General features: G+C 43.6%; 1 protein-coding gene across 1 annotated transcript in view; it reads left to right on the forward strand.

Annotated features, from left to right (window-relative positions):
* dync2h1 (dynein cytoplasmic 2 heavy chain 1) overlaps positions 1-22500 on the forward strand; it is a 407325-nt gene that overhangs the window by 343052 nt on the left and 41773 nt on the right. Inside the window, exons 90-92 of the mRNA XM_084065527.1 lie at positions 8426-8542; positions 16441-16548; positions 17412-17513. Of these exons, the coding sequence (XP_083921653.1) occupies positions 8426-8542; positions 16441-16548; positions 17412-17513 (327 nt within the window). The remainder of the gene's footprint in view (positions 1-8425; positions 8543-16440; positions 16549-17411; positions 17514-22500) is intronic.

Consider the following 22500-nt stretch of genomic DNA (forward strand, 5'->3'; position numbering starts at 1 on the left):
CCTTCAAGCTCTTAAAGCGATCATGGTGGCTACACTAACCCCATGATCTTTGCACTGTGTTGTGTGCAATGGTAAACAGTCAGAAAACATGTAGGACGAATAAATGAACACAGAAAATGTGCAGAAGGCTACGTCCGCTTCCTTAGGCATACTACTTAACATTGAGTACGAATGGGCCTTAACTGCAGTTGAATCTGACACGCACACACGCACACACACGCATGCACGCACGCACGCACGCACGCACACGCACACGCACACGCACACGCACACGCACACACACAGTTTGTGTGAAGTCTCCCAGTGTGAGCGTTAATGTGTTTAAGTCCATTCACACTGAGAACAGATATGATCTGTTGAACCACCTTCCTGGTTTCATTCATTAAACTCTCACAATAACTCTCTCTCTCTCTCTCAAATTGTGTGTGTGTGTGTGTGTGTGTGTGTGTGTGTGTGTGTGTGTGTGTGTGTGTGTGTGTGTGTGTGTGTGTGTGTGGGGTATATCTCCCCCTCCCCTAGTTCAGTGTGTCTTGCTTGTGCTCCCTGGTGTCGTTTGTCACTGTCATCTCTCTCTCTCTCTCTCTCTCTCTCTCTCTCTCTCTCTCTCTCTCTCTCTCTCTCTCTCTCTCCCTTCATTTCTGCCCTCCTCTCTCCCTGCGGAATCCCTGTCACTACCTGAAGGCTGTGGGCACTAACCACACTTCTGCTGGCTTACACACACACACACACACACACACACACACACACACACACACACACACACACACACACACACACACACACACACACACACACACACACACACGCACCCATGGGGGGTTATTACAGTAACAGTGGAAGTTGAATGAGCCTGCAGGCTGCTATTTTAGAATAAATACCTCCACTTAGAAGGAATTACCTGCCATGTGTTACAACGGAACCGTGTGTGTGTGTGTGTGTGTGTGTGTGTGGGTGTGGGCGTGGGCGTGCGTGCGTGCGTGTAACGCTATAGACAATGTATATAGCGTTAATCTGATTGTGATGCTATATTGACTTCTTATAGCTGGGGACCCCCGGGGACCCCCTCAAGGACCCCTTTCAGAACCAATGCTCCAAAGGTTAAGCTAGGTGGTTCAAAAAGAGCAGCTTGTTTAGGTCTTGTGTGAATGAATTGTTCCTGTTTTTATGTGGCATGACATGACACATTGTGTGTGACACAGCTGTTATTGATATTTTTTGACTTTTGACTATTGACTGTAAAAAAGAATGGACGAAGGCAACGGTGATGTCATCCATTGGTTTCTACAGACCCGTTTTGAAGCCACCATCTTGGAATTTCCGATCCTGGAAAGAAGCCAGAAACAAATGCTATTGGCTGGAAGGGGAGCGAGGGCGGGTCTTCACTCAGTAGAGCCAGTAGAAGCCATAGAAGCATACCCTACTTTATCACCAATTTTATAATGAATGGCACCATCATTTACAAAAACACATTACATGGTAATTGAAAGAAACAGGGTAATTGAAAGAAGTGACTAGCATAAATTACGTATGACAATGTTTACTAAGGTAATAAAATCTATTGTAAAGTCCAGTCAAATCCCCATTGTAATCAATGGTGTGGCAACTCTGCAGCCAGCAGGGTGGAAATAGCGACACCTTCTAGGCCTTTAATGAGAACTGCAGTGCTGAAAAGCACTTCCATATTGTCTTCATGAAGCTTCATTCGACATTTTGTTAAAACTAGAAGCTCGGCCCTGCTATGCAGGGCCTCGCGTCTAGCCCGCCACCACGCCCACGTAGCGCCCGCGGCCACTTGGCAGCGCATATAAGTGGCATAGCGTCATGAGGGCCAGTGGGGCCGTGGCTCGGTCAGTGAAGACCCTGTAGCGCGGATGATCTGTGGCATAGAGGGGCAGATTTTAAATCTCCAGAGGAAACATCCGTGGGCTACCATTGGTTCAGCGATGTGTGCGGGCGCCCTGCGGGCCCTCCTCCTCCACCAATGTGCAGTATTGAGAGCCCTGACGTCACAACATTTGGAGCGATGGGCACTGCACTCTGGTTGGTTAGGGTACACCTAGGGCCCAGGTAGAACCCAGTTAAAGCCTGCATGGGAAAACCCAGTTAGGACCCGCCTTGGTCCCACATAAACGTGGCTAGTTGGGGCCCACCTAAGGGCCAGGTAGAAGCGACTTATAGCCCGCATGGGCATCGCAGTTAAGACCCACCTCGGCCCCACATAGAATTGCCTAGGTGGGGCCCACCTAAGGGCCAGGTAGAGTCGGTGGGGACCCCCCACAGGCTAATGTTAAAATGGTAGCACTTGTTCCTCAACATAGTGTGAATGTGCGTGCAAAGTTGACCACAATCGGACGCTGCATTCATGATTTGCGGCATTTTGTGCAAACTTTAGATGTGAATCTTAGCCAATCGGGATGGAATATGAAAGATTAAACAGATCCGTCTTGATCACATGACTATAGAGATCATGTGTACCGATTTGCGTGAAATGTAGATAAAATCGGAAGGAGTAATGTAAAGAAATATGTTGTACATAAGGCGGCCTCCTGGTGGAGCTATAAAAGGTAGATGTGAGAAATGCAGGGGAAAGGTTTTTCCTTGACCTCTAGAGAGTGCACATACAAAGTTTTACACAGATTGGTGCAGGTATAGGTAAAAACACAAATCGGACTGTTATAGCGCCACCATGAGGCTGATTAGAAAAATGTCAAGTGGAATTTCTTGCTCGGCATAGTGGGAATGTGGGTGCAAATTTGCACGGAAAGTGCATGCTGTGTTCATAATTTGAGGCATTTTGGTCAAAACGGAGCAGTCCTGGAAACTTTGGAAGCCATTTTTCGTCAATCAGGATGGAAAATGAGAAATCTGAAATACCGTGTTTTTTTTAATGACTATAGAGATACTGTGTATCGATTTGCGTGATGTTAGGACAAAATATGTAGCAGTACTGTGAGAAATTCTGAATTGGCATCCAGGGAGTGTGTGTGCACAGTTGCGCTGCGATCAAGCCAACGATGCGGGAGATTAGCTATCCACAGACCGTCGGACGGACAGGGGGTAAAACATACTCTCGCGCCATCCCTTTCGGCCTGGCGGAGACAATAAAAAAGCTAAAGTAAAGGAAAATACCATTACTGCAACAAAAGTAGTCAACAAACTATACTATAAAACATTGGCCACATTGTCAAAAAATTTAAGAAAGAGGCAAACATGTTGAAAATAGACGATCTACAAGCTTACAACGCCTCTCAACGTGAGGCGTTGTGAGCTTGTAGATCTGCTATTTTCACAATATTGGGGGGGTCCCCAGTTCAAATATGATTATTGGGGGGGGGGGGGGGGGGGGTAGCCACTGCCCTAATCGGACCGAAATGATCTGAAATTACTACATGACCATAATGCAGCCTAAACGTGCGTTGCACGGGGCGGTCCTGCCATTACGTTACTTACTGGAGTAAGTTGCTGTGGAGCTACACCAGAAGACACACACAACATACACCATCTACAATGGACTAACGGAGCAGCAATAATAACAGTTACCGCACGAACGTGCATTGTTGACAAAGTGATTGCACAGCCGCTGCAGGCATGACAACCACGTTAGAGTTAGCTACGGCAACTATCACAGCGCCCTGTCCATCGTCGCTGCGACTGACTCTGATGGCTACAGCCATAGATATATAAACACTACAGCAAGCATTGTGTGGGAACTGCTCTTAGCGTGACACGACCAATGAGAGTGAGCGCTTTCGTTGTTGCTAAGATACGGAGCATGGCACACGGCGTCTCTGCCCCATAGCTTGTAGATCTCACACATGATTGGCGTAGGCTGCGTTGCCGTCGACGCTGATTGGCTGCATGTTGCTGTGACGTTGAAATGGGGTGCCAGGTCTGCTTTGTGTGTAAGCGATTTTGGGCTGATTTTGGGCGCGCTTTTGGACTGTTTTCCATAGAGCACGGCAGGGCTTGTTTCTGTCCCGTGACGGATGTGGCAAAGAAGGTGCAAAACGAACCATCCGGAAGTAAAGTGCGAGATGAAATATATAGCACTTTTTGATTATTAGAGAAGGAGACAGATGTGAAGGTGGAAAATGGAATGTAGGAGGTTATATATTTTTTCATGAGCAATTTTTGTAGCAAGTTGTGAGTGAATTGGGCCACTCCTGTGGGCGGGGGGCTGAATAGAACCATTGGGGTTTGGGAAGGAGACGCTCTCTGTTTGAGTGGTAGAGATAAGTGTTAAATATAGATCTAAAAACCCATAGTAATCGATGACCTGTGGCTCTGGTGCCGCCCTCATGCCCAAAAATGTAAGTACAACAGATATTGTGTTGTACTTACAAAAACATTATTTTTTAAATAAATCCATAAGAGAAAACTGCGAGCCAGCCAGGAGTCGAACCTGGAATCTTCTGCTCCGTAGGCAGACGCGTTATCCATTGCGCCACTGGCCCTCGGTCCCCCATGATTGTGTGTGTAAACTCAACTTCAGGGTGTGAGGATCAGCCATGCCTCAGGGGGCCCTTTTGTGAATTCCCAGGCTACAGGGAGCCTATTGTGCAGCGTTTACCCTCCAAACTAAGTCGTATGATCACATCACAAAAGACATTTAAAGGTGGTGTAAATTATATTCTTTGGTTTGGTTTGGTTCTTTGGTCATTGATATAGATAGAGTGTCTACTGAGTAACAGGGGTCTCCCCAGCGCTTTAGTAAACAGAAAATACATTTTCAGGTTGGGATACCAATTTCTTCCAATCAGGAGAGAGAATTAATTCAGGATACAGGATAAACAAGCGAAATAGGAAATGATGACACAAAGAAATGAGCAGACAATAGTGGAACTGGAACATAAGCTGATAAATGATCTTTGAAGGGATCTCTCTCTTGATTGGATTAAATTTGTAACCCACCTGAGAATGTAAGTTTATTTTCTGTTTAATAAAGAGCTGGAGAGAAAGGGGGGGAGGCTGTTACTGAACAAACACCATTTAACAATAATTGCTATCAGAATGTAGAGCAGTGGTTCTCAGCCTTTTTTTGGGCCAGTGCAACCCCTATCCGATGTCCAGGTCGATTCGGTTTTTAAGTCTGACGTCATTTTGTTGTCCGACGTCACGTCCGGGTCCAAAAGGAACCAGCGCCGTCCACTCTTCATTGTAAACAAACATGTTGGAACCCGTAACCTCCTTTTTCAGAAATGAATCATTGAGGGTTAATAAGGGTCTTAATGCTAATATCATAGACAGTAAAAAGTAGGCTAATATATGTATTTATATTTGTATTTATTTATTATTATTATTAACATTATAATATATATTTATTTATATATATATATTTATATATAGATGTATATATAAAAAAAAACGATTTTCTCTTCTTTTTGTCGTTGCCAGGAAAGCGGTAGAATGACACTTTAGTCGTTATTTTAGTCTCAGATCTGTGAAAACAGCGAGGGACACAGCTGCGCATATTGGGAAAATACACACTCGGACCCGAAAGTTATTCTAGCGGGGCGCAACGTCACGTCTTAACAACCGAATTAGTAGTCTTTTTCTCTGTTGCTGTTGGTAGTCATGGCTTCCAGTTCCCACCTTACGTTGTGTGGGAGTTCCGACTGCTCCAGACCGTACTGAATAACCGCTAGCTTGCATAACGCCTTCAGAGTAGGACTCAGGTCTAAAACGAACAGGTCAGCGGATGTGTTGACTCCTCCAAAGAGGATGATACGATCTCCCACCACGCAACAACAGACCATCCAAGACATCCCTAAACATGGGCCTTTCCCCTTGGGCTCAGCCTTTGTCCAGGATAATATATCTGGATTGAATTCCCATAGATCATTAAAGGTCTGGTCCGGGCTTATAATACCAAATATGTACAGTTCTCCATTGTAGGCAAAGGCTGAATGACCCCATCGTTCTTCTGAAAGAAGCTGTGCAGAAGGCGTGTTCAGCCAGCAGTTGGTCTCTTTGTCAAACACTCTGATGTTGTTGTTGAAGTTCCGCTGGTCCCCTACACCCCCAAATACAAACATCTTTGTGCCAATGATGGTGGCAGAGTGACAATTTGAAGCAGGTGGTGTGCTGCCTCTGGTGTTAATTAAAGCCCAGACCATTGTGGCGGTGTCCAACTTGTACACGTCATTAGTGCATCCAGTCCAGCAGAACATCTCTCACACCGTAGATCAAGTTGGATTTGTAAAATGTTTTCTCTGTAAAAGAATGGAGTCCTAATGTGTGCACTATCATGTATATTGGTTCAGTGGCACAAACGTTTGACAAATCCACAAAGTCAATGAGTTGGGGTTAGTCAATCAAGGTTGATTACTGTTGATCTCCCTAATATATTGATCACCCCTTAAATCACATTCAAGATGGGTTCTGGACAGAGGCAGCCTTTTCAGGGAATGTTGCTACAGGCAGCTGGGGTTGTTGGTGAAAGTTTCTGAATAATGTTTTGTTGATATTTGACGATTTTAAAGGACATGGTTGTGATGACAACATTGTGATGTCACTGCGTGGGCTTGTTTTTTTGAGTGGTGCCAACCACTCCTATATCTGACTTTGTCTGTGTGTCCGTGTGTCCGTGTGTCCGTCCGTCCGTGTGTCCGTCCTTGACCAATCAGCACAGCTGATTGGTCAAGCTTCACGTGTCACGTGACAACATATTGTTGCTGATTGCAACACAAGGAAGCAACCAGTTACACTTTCGAAGGCACCACTCTCTTCACACTGGGTGTGATTTTTTAAAACATTTTTAAACCCATGTGTGTACATGTCACATTAAGGTAGGGAACATGCTAAATATTATAGTCCAGTGGTTCTCAAGCTATTAGTGCCAGCGCCCCCCAGATAACATCCAGGTCCCTTAATCCCCCCCAACAGCACCTCTGTGCCCTACTTGGTCTCTGAACACCCCCTGGGGGATTGCAAAAATAGCCAATTGGGTTTTTTTGGCAAAGAGATTTGGTGTAGATTGGGGGGGGGGGGGGAGTGGTCCAAGTACAGATATAGCTCAGGTCTGTTTTACTTACAACAAAGGGTTTGAGTTTAATGCTGCTTGTGTCTTGGTGCAGATGTATTGCTATGCAGTGTTTTCAGTGTGATTCATATACCTGAATCACTGTGTATTATTTTACATCAGCGCGCCTCCCTTTTCCCCTGCTGTCTGAGAGTTTTAGATTTGATATCTTACATACTCTCTCTCTCTCTCTCTCTCTCTCTCTCTCTCTCTCTCTCTCTCTGTGTCACACTGTTGCTTACTCTCTATCTCTCAAACACACATACATACAAACACTCAGCATGCACGCGCACACGCACGCACGCACGCACGCACGCACGCACGCACGCACGCACGCACGCACGCACGCACGCACGCACGCACGCACGCACGCACGCACGCACGCACACACACACACACACACACACACACACACACACACACACACACACACACACACACACACATTTCCGCCTGAGCAAAGCAGATAAAGCGTGTGTTAACCTAACCTAATGAAAGCCATTTATCACACACTTTGCCTTTCTCCATAACACACGCGCGCACACACCGTTGCACACATAAATTCACAACTACACACCAAGTCCAGATAAAGGCACTATACTTTGAGGAGCTAAAACATGTGTGATTAGGTGCGTGTGTGTGTTACGTGGGTGTCAACCTCAACTTTATTGGCACATCACATGTTCACAGGGGTAAGAGTCATCATTCATCATTATATATATATATATAAAAAAACAAACAAAAATTCTCTGCGTCTTCAAGACATCACGGGATAAGTAAACAATGGACATGAAGTAATTTCTTGGGTGAAGTATTCCTTTAAATGAACACTGAAAATGTGACTGTGTACACGGTGGAAGGAAATGAGTGCGTTGAGGAGATTTCACTGTTTTACTGAAGCAAATCCTCAGCGAGGAAAATGTGTTAATGGCTTTTATTGAACCGTGCACAGCAAAATGTCCAAAAACCAACCAGTGTGAAATGAGCTCATTTCTACTTTCAACACTTAGAACATTTTCTACTTTGATTTGCAGAGAATAATAATAATACATCTAAACTCTGTCTGCAATATCTCTGTTGATGGACATCTGTGTTGATTGTTTGGTTGTTTGTTTGTTAGTCCGTGTGTGTGTGTGTGTGTGTGTGTGTGTGTGTGTGTGTGTGTGTGTGTGTGTGTGTGTGTGTGTGTGTGTGTGTGTGTGTGTGTGTGTGTGTGTGTGTGTGTGTGTGCGTGCGTGCGTGCGTGCGTGCGTGCGTGCGTGCGTGCGTGCGTGCGTGTGCGCACACGTATGCACGTGTGTGCGTGCGTTGGTTCCCTATATTGATTGTTTCGTGTGGGTTAACTCAACTGATGGATGGAAGGAAGGAAGGATTGATTGATTGATTGATTGTTTTGTCTCACAGGTGATCTCCCAGCTGCGTGTCCTGAGTCGGTCAGTGGCGCCGGGGTCAAAGTTCGACAGAGAGCTCTGGTCCAATGGCCTTTCACCTGTCCTCTCCCTGTGGAAGAAACTCAACCAGGTCAGCCACACAAACACGCACACACACGCACACACATGCATTTGTACGAGGGACAGAATATAACTGTTTACTGTTTACATTTTTCTATAGGACTAATACACTGAAAGTAGACAATTAACTAATAATATAAGTTATTAAAATACTGCACATAATTTTAACTCATAAGGCTGCAGAAGTGTTACACGCTCGTTCAGTTTTTCAAAGTGACCGTCGGCACTTCTCAGGCTGCATTTAAACTCATGAATTAGTTCTTCAAGCGTTTCATTCTAATGCAGGGATGCTACACGCTTTGATGTACCGGGCGCTGCTAGTGACAGGCAGCTCAACCACTGCAGAGCCTCAAGTCCCACAACGTTAACTATTGATAGTGTAGCCAATGTTGCTGGCCACCAAGAAATCTGACCACTTGAACCCCAGAAATGTCCTATAATGTCCCCCCAATTCTGGGGGGACATTAGTCAGAAATAGCAAAGATCTACAAGCTCGCGTTGTGAGCTGCTATTTTTCTGAGAATCTTTTTCAGGGTGGTTGTATTTGTATCTCCCTGCTCTTCTATTGAGACATTTAGATCCTGTCAAAGGTCATGTCTCACCTAGACACGGGATCTCACACAAATTCTGACCTGATGGTCAAGATTACATTTATTCCCTGAGCAAGCAGTCAGGCTCTATTAGCTCAAAAGCAAAAATGGCAGCACTTGCGCAGAAAACAAGCTCATAGCACGGCACCGAGTGCCGCGCTATGAGCTTGTAGATCTGCTATTTTTGAAAAATCGTGAAAATGATTTCTTTATATTCTTTTCCGAAAAACTGTTAGGATTTAGATTTTTTTTTTTAAAGCGGCCTCAGGTCTTAATGGGTTAACATGAGGTTGTGACTAAATAATGAATATGTTACGTGAATGCATTGCAACATTGCAGGTTATCCCCCCCCCCATATCCTGAAAAGCAACGTAGGTTTCTGCTCGCAGCCACAATATTAAACCCCAGTTAAGTTTCACTTTCATTATTAATGGCTTGTCTTTTCAAAAATAAACAAAAGGCCTCGCTCTGAAAGCATAGATAATAAAGAGACATCTAGCAAACCACACTGCAGAAAGACAGAAAGATTAATTTAATTTGGACGCTGTTAACCTTGTCTCTGTCTGCAAGGAGACAGTACGGCTTCATTCACTGCACTGCTGACGTCGGCTCATTTGCGCAACCAGTGGCGTGCACAGACATTTTGAGGGGCAGGTGCTCATGTAAATTATACTTTTTTTTGTTTACTTGGTCTCCTCTTTTTTCCCTCTACACCTTTACCTCTTTGTCAAAAATAGCCGATCTACAAGCCCACAACGCCTCGCAGCGCGAGGCGTTGTGGGCTTGTAGATCTGCTATTTTTGGCTAAAGTTCTCCTCAGAAAAACGATGCTAGGTTTCGAGTGGTTATGGTAAAAAGAAAAATCGTATCACATAAAGATTTGTAGGACCCCCTGTAGTAACTCTGAGGACCCCCTAGGGGTCCCGGACCCCCTGTTGAAGACCCCTGCTGTAAACTGAAGGGAAAAAAAACTTTTTTTCTTCTTTTTTTCATAAGGGCACTTCTGGTCAAGAGGGCAAAGGGCAGGTGCTCAAGCACCACCTAGAGTCTATCTGTGCACGTCCCTGAGAATAACCTGTGTTCCGATGGATGTAGTTATTATATAGTCACACAAGCTCTTGTTAATACTTTTCATTGGTTTAATATTTATAAAAACTCACAGATACACAAAAAAACAAAAATAGCCGATCTATAAGTTCACAATGCATTGCATCATGATGCGTTGTGAGCTGGAAGATCTAGAAGATTTAGCTACTTTTTGCACGACACTTTTGTACAACAAAGTAGAGCATTTATTTATGAAATGACGTAAAGAAGTTGAAATATGGAGATACAAGGTTTCCGCCCTACAGCAATGATATGATACAGTTGCTGTGTCCAAGGCTTATGTCCACTGCTGTGTTCATTTGTATAAATATGGCTTCACGCTACGGTTAACCACTTATGGTTGAGCGGAGTCCCTCAGGGCTTTATACTAGTATGTTAGCTTGTGAATCTGCTATTTTCTGCGACAGCCTTACGTACGCACGCATACACACATAAACACATACACACAGGCACAGACGCACACATGCACACACATTTCTGTTACATTTCTCTTACTGCATAAAAACTCAACAGTTAAAGCCTCTCTTAGCTTTTAGCCAGAGTCACTGTTTTCATTATAACTATTACCATCCCACTTTGATTCTAATCTAATTATTTATGGTATCTCTCGTCTCAAGCCATGTAAAATGTGGAAGTGCTGTTTGTTTCACTGCAAAGTCCGTTGTTTACATTGCCCAAGCAACAGTAATTAGTCCCAAAAAGTAGTCTGTAAAAGATAATTGGAAATCAGGCTAATCTAACGGAACACTGATAGGCACTGGCTCGCCCACTCCAACTGTGATGGTGTGTGTGTGTGTGTGTGTGTGTGTGTGTGTGTGTGTGTGTGTGTGTGTGTGTGTGTGTGTGTGTGTGTGTGTGTGTGTGTGTGTGTGTGTGTGTGTGTGTGTGTGTGTGTGTGTGTGTGTGTGTGTGTGTGTGTGTGGGGTTGGTTGGTTGCTTAGAAACCGGCACCTTTCAAATCAAAAGGACATCTGCATGCACTGCATTAAATAATTTAGTCACATTCCCTCCCTCTCTCAATCTGTCTACCTCCCCCCCTCCCTCCCCCCCCCCCATCTCTCTCTTCCTGCTGTAGGTTATATTTGTGTTCTTTCTTAGAGAATGATGGATTGTATTAATTGTTCCTGTGGTGCTGTTGCAACTCAGCTTCCCACAGACCGCAAACAGCCCCTGTCTGCTTTCTAAACATGACCTGATGGTGTGTGTGTGAGTGTGAGTGTGTGTGTGTGTGTGTGTGTGTGTGTGTGTGTGTGTGTGTGTGTGTGTGTGTGTGTGTGTGTGTGTGTGTGTGTGTGTGTGTGTGTGTGTGTGTGTGTGTGTGTGTGTGTGTGTGTGCGTGCGTGCGTGCGTGCGTGCGTGCGTGCGTGCGCCTGGTTTGTGACTTCAGTTCAAAGAAGGTAAATTGTGCACATTCTTGGTCATAACATGTGCATACGTGCATTCTCTTTGTATGTGTTTGTTTAGTTCCTTCAATTCAGCGCAGAAGGGGAAAAAGGAAGTTGCCTAGTATAGAGCCCTGGGGGACTCCGATCAACTGGTATAGGGTCTAAATGGTTAACCACTTAAGGTGACTCTCCACCAAACAGTCTACTTCAGACTGGCAGTCTGTTGGCAAACGTTGGCATTTAGTTCAGCACAATCTATCGGCCGATGTGTACATTGTTGTGCGCATGAATTACAGCTGGCAGTGCTGGTCTGCAAGATCCTGCTAGTGTTGCCAGGTCTGCTTATTATAAGCGACTTTGGGCTTGTTTTCCCGTAAAGTTGCTTGTAAATATTCATAGTGGCGGGTTGCTTTTGTTTGGGCTTGTTTCTGAAGTGTAGTTGCTTATTTAGCCTTGCTTTCAAGATCATTTTTGAAAATAGCTGATGTTATAGAGCTCAAGTGGTGAAACTGGTCGTTTCTTTTGGGCTTGTTTTCATAGACCCACCTGGTCGCTTGTTTCACTCACATAATCTGGCAACACTGCAGCCAGCTCGGACCAAACCTTTACTCCCCCTCTTCATGTTCATCGACGGTATTATAGAAGTCCCGACCCGGCGACACAGCGCTATATACAACAGGTTGTCGACAGGAGACGCTTTCCAACGCCTCCCGCGGCCGAGTCGGGCATATATCGGTGCGGTGGAGAGCTGCCTTTAGACTCATATTAGTAAAACAGTCCTGAGTTGCACTCACCTACACAACACCTACACCATATCTCTTCGCCGTAAATATCTGATCTATAAGCTCACAACATGTCACAAACGTGATGCCTTGTGAGCTTGTAGATCAGATAGTTTTGGCAAAAGGTCCCCCCAGATTTGGTATGCTGGGGTTGAAGTGGTTAAAAAGAAGAAAAAAAAGTAGGAGAAGCCTTGCAAGATTCCAAGCTGTGCATTTTTGATAGGCCACGCCCACTCCATGTGTTCAGGGAATAAATGTCCTTGCCCCATGATACCGTTTTTTTTGTATAATTGCTTGAATCTGTTTGGAAATGAAATGCCTTTTACATGATAAATTCAAAAGGTTGAGAATCACTGGTTTATAATATAAACCAAACTCAGTGGCATTGCACATATCTGTGGCAAAATACATTCCTCCCATTGGCTGCGTGTCTTGCCTCAAGCCTGCTGTTTCATATGTTTCATTTTATACTTCCACTCGTTGACACAGCGGGGTCAAAATGTTCTCCATCACCATGATGCATTTCTATCACATGGTCACAGGAGAGGCTGTGTTTTTATTTTTCATAGAATAGATGAACTCTAAAATAATCTTCAGGTGGGAAGGCGTGTGTGTCACATGGGCAAAGAGAGAGGCATGCAGTCTGACTCACATGCTAATGCATATCAATCTCTCCTTAGATCATACATATTGATAAAGCAAGTAGAGCGCCTACCTGCCTGCTGTCACAGATTCTGAGTGTTCTTTTTGCCTCTATTTTGCCTCACAGCAAAAAAAGGTCCTGGTTTAGAAGCCTGGCAAGGTTTTTAATACCACTATTAAAACCCTCTGACGTCCGGCATTTTGTTTTAAAATAGATTATTCTAACAGAAGGTGTGGGGTGGTGAAGGTGTGAATGAAGGTGTGAGTCCTTAAAATGCGTTAAGTAGGCTACTGACGTCTGTTTTCAACTAGCAGTATTGAGCCATAGCAGAGGGCAATCAGCTTGAGATCAGGGCCACAAAATAAAGTAAAATAAATATACTTTCTGTGAGGCATGGCTTCGCGGACCCCCAGCAATTGATGCAGACCCCAGGTTGGTGCCAACATGATGGGAGCACCGTACGACCAAAAGACAGGATGAAATTGGAATCCCAGGCTGAAAAAGAATGTTATGTTTTCTAAAGAGCTGGAGAAACAAGGGGGGGGGGGCATGTTACTGAATAAACACTCTATACCAATGATTACAATGAGAGTATAGAACTATTGAATACATATTTGAACCAAAGAATATCACTTGCACCACCTTTAAATGTCTTTTGTGATATGATCATATGACTTAGTTTGGAGGGTAAATGCTGCACAACAGGCTCCCTGTAGCCATGGGAAGTAACAACGGGAAGGCACAAAAGCCCCCCCTGACAGAGGCAGACAGGCATGTCTGATCCTCACACCCTAAAGTTGTTTTTTGTCAGGAAAGCTCAGCAGGCCAGAGGGCCAGTGGCGCAATGGATAACGCGTCTGCCTACGGAGCAGAAGATTCCAGGTTCGAGTCCTGGCTGGCTCGTGATTTTCTCTTTCGGGAAAGCAATGTTAACACATTGACTGCCAATCGCGTAGATCTACGCGAACCGATTTAAAGCCGCAGCGTGCCAGTCGCGTAGATCTACGCGACTCGCATTTCCCATGTTAAATCGAAAAAGTGCACTTTCCGGAATTTTTTTCGACCCATTTCCGGTTCCGGGGCCGACCGGAAACGGAATAATACTGGTTCCGTTTTTTTCGCTCGCATCCGTTTCCTGTCTAGGCATCAGCTTAGAATCGATTTATCTCCCTTGTGGTTTTCCTCACCGCATCGTCCTGTCTAACGTTCTCGCATGTAACTTCAAAATGGAGGCACGGATCGGCTCGCAGTTTTTTGTTTTTGTTTTTCACGGATCCCGTGTTTGTGTCGAACCAAATGAACGCGGATTTTAAACGGATTTAGCGGGGGCTATGACGACATGAAAAAAACAAAAAAACAACAAAAAGAGCTTGGCACTGGTAGGTACATTATGAGATTAATATTTTTAAATATATATACATTTTTTGCTCATAGTTTTCTCTTATGGCAAAACAATGTTAAGGAATAGTATTATACTTTTCTTTTTTGGCCTGAGGGCAGCGCCTATATATATATACACACACACACACACACACACACACACACACACACACACACACACACACACACACACACACACACACACACACACACACACACACACACACACAAACAGATATTAGGAACAACTCACCAGGGACATGGCAGACGACCCAAAGGGAGTTGAGCGCACAGCGTCGAGTTATTTTGACCGATATGCCAAGATATAGGCCTACATGCACATCCAGTTGTCCAGGCTGGGTGTAAAGGGCATCGTGGCCTCTAACTATTAGGAGCAGGAGGCAGAGCATGTGAGCGGAGCGGAGCAAGCGAGACGTTTTTTAACGTAGTGGGGAGCAGGTTTATAAAAAGGTTGGAGCGCTACTCGGACCGAGGACCGCCTGCTGCTCCAAGCCGCTCTGGCGGGGACCGCCCACTGCATGTTTGAGCATGCCCGGTTGCACGGACTTAGACACACAGACATCCAGAAGTGCACAGCGCACGTCCTTGATCAAGATTTCATTCAAATTTTATTTGAATGAAAGAATATCACTTACACCACCTTTAAATGTCTTTTGTGATATGATCATATGACTTAGTTTGGAGGGTAAATGCTGCACAACAGGCTCCCTGTAGCCTGTTTTGTAACAATGGGAAGGCACAAAAGGCCCCCCTGACAGAGGCAGTCAGGCATGGCTGATCCTCACACCCTAAAGTTGGGATTGGTCAGAAAAGCCTAGCAGGCCAGAGGGCCAGTGGCGCAATGGATAACGCGTCTGCCTACGGAGCAGAAGATTCCAGGTTCGAGTCCTGGCTGGCTCGTGATTTTCTCTTTCGGGAAAGCAATGTTTAGGAATAGTTTTATACTTTTCTTTTTTGGACTGAGGGTGGCGCCAGAGTCACGGCGTGCGTGTGTGTGTATGTCAACAAAAAAAATAATATATACATATACATCATATACATATACATATACATATACATATACATATACATATACATATACATATACATATACATAGTCAAGAAAACATCTACTAATGCACGTCATCAGTGTTGTTACCAGGAGTCACGGGGTGTTTCAGGTCTTGCAACCAAGGGTGCAGCTTCCTGTTCTGAAATTGAGTCCATATAGGAAGTGAGTTCAAGTGACAGTTCATATGAATGGCCTGTAGTTTCGCTGTTTTACCCCTGCTGGTGTCAGAAAGAATTTCGCTCAATGCAAGTGGATGGGTTTTTGACAAACTTTAGACTTGATTTTCTTACCTTCATAAACATTGTCATAAATACTATATGCTTCCAGTCGCTAGTTTAAAGTCATCATGATGCGGAATTTAGAAGCAAGTAATATCTCCAGGTGCTCTTCTGAGTACTAGACCAAAAAAGTTGTGTGCACCCCTGAGTACAACTTTTCTCTCTGACGGTGACAATGTAATAGTTCCAGTCATGCCTCAGCAGTTATGTCTGTGTATCGTTGGGAATGTTTCTATCCCTCCCTTATTTAGTATTCATGTAAAGGGAGACTTCTCCTTCGCTCTCTCTGTGACTAGTAAGAGCATATTATTGTGTGGTACGCCAACATTATTTTATGCTTAGATGTTGAGCAGTAACTTCCAGATATTGAGTGTAAAAAGATCTCTCTCTCTCTCTCTCTCCCGCTCTCTGCCACACCCCTATTTTTTCTGTAAATACATATTTTGCTACAATTGGTGTTGGATTGAGATGTAGTGTATGCATTGTTTGACTCGCTGATGAATTCAGTACAATGGAAACAAACGGTACTACCGTGCAGTTAGTAAACTTGTTTATTAAGTATTCAATAAATCAAACTCTCTCTCTCTCTCTCTCTCTCTCTCTCTCTCTCTCTCTCTCTCTCTCTCTCTCTCTCTCTCTCTCTCTCTCTCTCACACACACACACACTGTAGGGTTCCAGTCTAATTCACCAGAAGGTGTCCCCTCCCTCAGAAGGTCAAGGGTCACCGGTCCTGTCCTTCATCGTGCTGGAGCAGTTTAACGCCATCCGATTGGTCCAGGTGTGTGTGTGAAAAGATATTCAGCGCCGACAACATACATTTTCATACAGCAGTTCCTGATGTATTGTGTTGATAATCTTTGGCTAGCCCTATGAGCAGTGGTGAACAAGTAGCAGATCTAAAAGCCCACAATATGTTGTGTTTCAACACGTTGTGAGATTGTAGATCTGCTATTTTTGGCTAATGTTCTCACCAGACTATGGATGCTGGGGTTCAAGTGCTTAACCCATTAAGACCGGGAACGCATATCTGTAATTTTTTATTTCTTTGGCTATTCAAAACTGTATATCTGCAATTTTTGGGAAAAATTGTGGGTCTTTATAGATATATAGATAGATATATATTTAAAGCGAACATTTGTAAATTAAATCTTTGCTTCTGGGGATTCTACAAATGTCTTCTAAATCCTAACTAATGTTGCTATAATATGGTGGTTCTCAGTATAATACAGTGGTTCTCAAAAAGGATGTTTTTGGCTGTGGACCCCCATTTCAAAATATTTTGTTCTAGGGACCCTCAGAAGTTGTAACAGAGTTAAAAAATGTTCGCTTTAAAAATATATTATATATTCAAAGATTTGCAAACATTTTCACGATTTTTCAAAAAATAGCAGATCTGCAAGCTCATAGCGCGGCACAGAGTGCCGCGCTATGAGCTTGCAGATCTGCTATTTTTTGAATAGCCCAAAGAAATCTTAAAATGACACTGATGCGTTCCCGGTCTTAAAGGGGTAAAGGACCTGTTTTACTCATATATTTAAGAAGTAAATCCCCAATGACATAATACAGCGGAGGCACATTAAATGCACTGTCTAAATGATTCTGTTCTGTGTGACGTTAAGCGTTGTCCCCCATGTGCCACAGGGCATCCATCAGTCGCTGGCTGCACTCAGCAAGGTCATCAGAGGGACATCCCTGCTCACCGCCGACGTCCAGAAACTGGCCACCGCCCTGCTCAACCAGGAGGTAGGAACCACATACACACATGCTAGTCTGTGGTTGCAGTTCCCAAAGTGGGGTTCGGGGAACCCACAGGGGTCCTGGAGGGCTTTCCAGGGGGTCCCTGGCAAACCACACTAACCCTATATACATTATAGGCAGTGGGGTGTGTTCTAGGTTTTTTCGGAGGGTATATGATAATTATTCCCTGCACGACATGCGCGATACGCTATCGCGTTTTCAACGGATGAAATGGTTGTTAGACTGTATACGCTTTTCCCCAAAAAAATATGCACTGTATACGGAGTATACAGCGTAACACGATAGAACACATCACTGTACATAGGCTATACAAAAATAAAAATGTGAACGTTTTTGAAACATTTGAACACAAGATCTTGTATGGAGGTCTCTGGTATAAAATATTTGTAGATGGCGGTCTGTGACTAAATACATATTAACACATTGAGTGTCAAAACCGGAGATCTACGGTTGTGCAAAATACACCTGTAGAGTGCCATAACCGTAGATCTACGGGAGGAGATGTATTTATTTATTTTTCCACACGGGGCGCTCTAACGCAACTTTGGAATGATTCACAGAGTCTCTAAAATGGAGAGGACGGATGTCAAAATCCAAGCCAAAAAAACTACCTCCCGTCCTCTCCCATTTTAACTCCTTGAGAAAAAGCTTCATATCTCCATATCTTTTTTTACCGTGGTGGAAACGAGCTGTTTTCGATGGGCGATCACTCTGCAATGGCGGATCGCGTTAGAAATATTATTGTTCCAGGCGATAGTCAGGACCCTCGACCATCGTGCACGCACCCTTTGTTTACATCCGTGTCCTCGTCGTGGCGACTGCAGCCCTAAACAGCGCAGTGTAAACGGTAAGAATGCCAGCACTAGATGTACCCTGTTTTAAAAAACCTCTGGCACCAAATGTGTTAATGCGGGGGTCCTTGACATGAACCACTGGTCTAGGGGTTTGATTGATTGATTGATGTTTTTTTTGAACAAGTATAAATGCTGATCTGAAAGCCAGAGGTTTTTGGTAAAAATCCTTATTAACTCTTTGACTGCCAGATCAATAGTGTAATAGTGTGCTACTGCTGTATTTGGGGATGTACCTGGTTTTGGGGAAAGATCAACAATGGGAGAAGGATCCAATTGTGTGGATTGCTCATGCCTCTCTGTACGGTTACCTGTTTTTAAGAGCCTGTAAAACGATGAACCCCTTCAAATAAAATGGTTATGATAAAAAAAAAATAGATTCCAAGAGAGCCACACACTTGTAAAATGCAGGGATAAAATGTATTTACTGGCTCACAGTGTGTATATAAAATAAATATGTGTAGTTGAATGTTGGAGTAAATATTGTGTTATTGAATCCCCATCATGACCTGTACACCAGAGCCACTCATAGAACCATGAAGCACTAATACATTTTGTTTGTCATAATAATAATAATAATAATAATAATAATAATAATAATAATAATAATAATTGTAATAATAATTATTATTATTATTATATTCTTTCATTCATTCATTCCCACTCCCGTTGAATTTCTGACCATGCCCGCCCGCGCCCACAAAGAATTAAAAAAAATAATTGTTATCCCACGATTTTGTAACCCATTTTTCACCCAGTGCCAATGCCTAAGCCTGTAATCCTGGGCGCTAATCTCCCTCTGCCAGCCTGATTTAAATTATTTAATTTCTGACCGCCCGCAGTTCATTTCTGACCGCCGCTCCCGCCCACTACAAACAAATGGTACATAGTACCGCAATATTGTGTAAGGTTGCAATATTTCCATTGAGATCCAAAAACATTACAAAACAGTATGAGATAAGTGAGCGGGTGTGCGGGAGAAAGGGTCTGTTTATTTGTGAGGAGCTGCACAGAGAGAGAGTTTGTGTTTATATTGTGACGGACATATGGCACCACGACGAGCTGCACACAGTGAGCAGTGTGGGAATGAGCACGAGAGAGAGTGATTGATTGATTGATTGATTGATTGATTGATTGATTGATTGATTGATTGATTGATTGATTGATGTACTTTATTTAGCAAGACATGAGAACAGTACATGACAGTACATAACAGTACATGGAAGTACAAATTCACAATACAAGGTCTACTAAACTGGAAAGCTCATTAAGCACTAAGCTTGTTTAAGATGAGATCCCCATGCACACAAATCATGATGATTTGATAGAGAGAAGATAGAGAGAGAGAGAGAGAGAGAGAGAGAGAGAGAGAGAGAGAGAGAGAGAGAGAGAGAGAGAGAGAGAGAGAGAGAGAGAGAGAGAGAGAGAGAGAGAGAGAGAGAGAGAGAGAGAGAGAGAGAGAGAGAGAGAGAGAGAGAGAGAGAGAGAGAGAGAGAGAGAGAGAGAGAGAGATATTCCGTGACACAGAAGGGGAAATGTTCTCCTCTGCATGTAGACATAATATTCATATCTTGCTAAAGTAAAGCATGACGACACATGCTCCAGGTGCTCTAAATCTAGTTTATTACAGGACGCCGGATGGTGCAGGATTTTGCGGGGGCCCGCAGGTTTTGTTTTGACCGTGTGCTCTAGACTGTGGGTATTTAAATACCGCCCCCGCGCCCACAAGATGTTGGGCTCTACCTCCAACCGATCTCCATGGTGGTGGGCAGGAACTTTTACCCCTGCACCAGCCGGACACCCTGCAAACTGCACACATAGTAACTTACTTTTATATGACTGTCAGGTGGAAACATTGCACGTTAAAAACCGTCACTTTTCAGGAAATGGAAAAACATTTTCCATCATTCCAATGGATCCAATGGTGTTATCATTTAGTTACAAGATCTTGTTAACACTTTTCATTGGTACGCTCATTTTATAAAACCGGGGGCGCTCTTGCATTGCATTATGGAAAGTCACGCTCCAACTGCTCAAAAGTCCCAAACGAGTAGCAAGTATGTGCAGTGCGCTCCAGCGCTCTCAAGAGAGTCATTCCAAACGCACCTCTATGTCATGTTTAATCTGTTAACTCTCCAACTGATGAATGTGTGAAGTGCCTGAAGTTAGTTACCTTGGAGACACACACCACCAGCACTGTGTCTTCAGCTTGCTAAGAAAGGTGAACGGTCTACTTCCAGCCCCAAATGCAGCATGACTCATCACACGCAGTGCTGGAAGAAGTATACTGTACTCAGATTTTTGTTTACTCAAGTAAAAGTGGCAATACCTCAATATAAAAAAGAAGTAAAGGCCTGTTCTTTTTTTTGGATCAAACTTCAGTGGTTCATGTATGTTTTGTAATAATCTAAATCTGCAAAGTAACTAATAATTCGAGTTTTCAAATAATTGTGTAAATGTACTTGAGTACTCAAGTAAATGTACTTGGTTACTTTCGACCACTGATTACAGGTCTTGTATGTTTTCAGTACAAGTAGAGACAGGGAGAAATAAAAAAGTTGCAGTCTGTTCGTCTGGATATAACGTTACAGTTTTTCACAATTGTTAACACACGTTTCTCAAAACAATAACGGCTTTCTCAAAACTACACACCAAAACTGCAAATCTCACACACAACATGCTAAACCCTACTCTCCCTTTGCAAAATGACACTTTGCCATCAAATCTTTTAACTGTTCACAAAATGGAACTCGTGTTTTCATTTGGTACACACAGCCATATTTTCAAATGACACACACAACATGCTAAACCCTACTCTCCCTTTGCAAAATGACACTTTGCCATCAAATCTTTTAACTGTTCACAAAATGGAACTCGTGTTTTCATTTGGTACACACAGCCATATTTTCAAATGACACACACATACCATTCATTGAGTACACACAACTAAGCATTTGCTGCACACTACCAAACATTTACAGCACACTGCAGGGCAAAATTGAAAACACAATCATATAAATAGAACACACCATATGAATGACAATGACTCTGGAGGATGAGACATTTCTCCTTTTGTAAAATGACTCAGTGTAGGCCTACTTTTTTCAGAGTCAAACATAAAACAAAACACAAATATGCAGCCAAAAAAGTTTTATTTCTCGACATGATTTAGGCATCATGCCTCCGGTTCATGTCTGGCCAGAGGGCCTCATCCACATCATAGGCAATGTTCTCCCTGTCCAAGCAGCGTTGGAAGAAACGCCTCGAGTGGCGCATGAAGCCCTGACAGGCCTCAACAGTGACTAGGGCTGCAATCGATTTTCACGATTTTTGTATAATGACATTTTTCAATTTTGAATTGGAAAAAAACATGTTTCAATCGAGAATCGTTTGTTTTGAAAAAATCTGAAAATAATCGGAATCGTGACCCCAAGAATCGGAATCGAATCGAATCGTGAGATAGCAGAAGATTCACAGCCCTAACAGTGACGTCGCCACAAGCCTCCTCCATGGCCTGGAGCAGTAGGACCCGGCTCTGTGGGTTCCGTTCATATACCTTCCACCTCCAAGCTCAAAAGAACTCCTCAATGGGATTCAGGAAAGGAGAATAAGGTCGAAGGTACAGAAATACCTGGGGTGGTCCTGGAAGCACTCACGCACTGGAGCAGCCCGGTGGTGCAAATTGCTCACCAGACCTGAATGTTTAGAGATTTGACTATTTGTATGTTGCAGATTGATGCTTTGAGATTTTATGTGAGAAGTGTGTGCAACAACTGAACATTGTGTAGTGTTTGGACAACAAGGTGTGTTGTAGATTGATGCTTTGAGATTTTATGTGAGAAGTGTGTGCAACAACTGAACATTGTGTGTAGTGTTTGGACAACAAGGTGATAATGTAATTGACATCAGAGTGTAAAGAAGGAAAGTCAGAGTCTAATGCAGATAAGGGAGTGTGAAGTAGTGCCAAATTGGGTGGAGCGATTAGTACATGAAGTTAAGGTTGTGAAAATTGTGCCGAATTTTGGCTTTTTGTGTGTTAACAATTGTGAAAAACTGTAATAACCATCCCGTTTCCTCTTCTTAGTAACGTTTGGTGCAATACGTCACTTGAACCGCTCACA

The sequence above is a fragment of the Gymnoscopelus microlampas genome (genome assembly GCF_963454915.1).
Source record: "Gymnoscopelus microlampas genome assembly, chromosome: 8".
Taxonomy (NCBI): domain Eukaryota; kingdom Metazoa; phylum Chordata; class Actinopteri; order Myctophiformes; family Myctophidae; genus Gymnoscopelus; species Gymnoscopelus microlampas.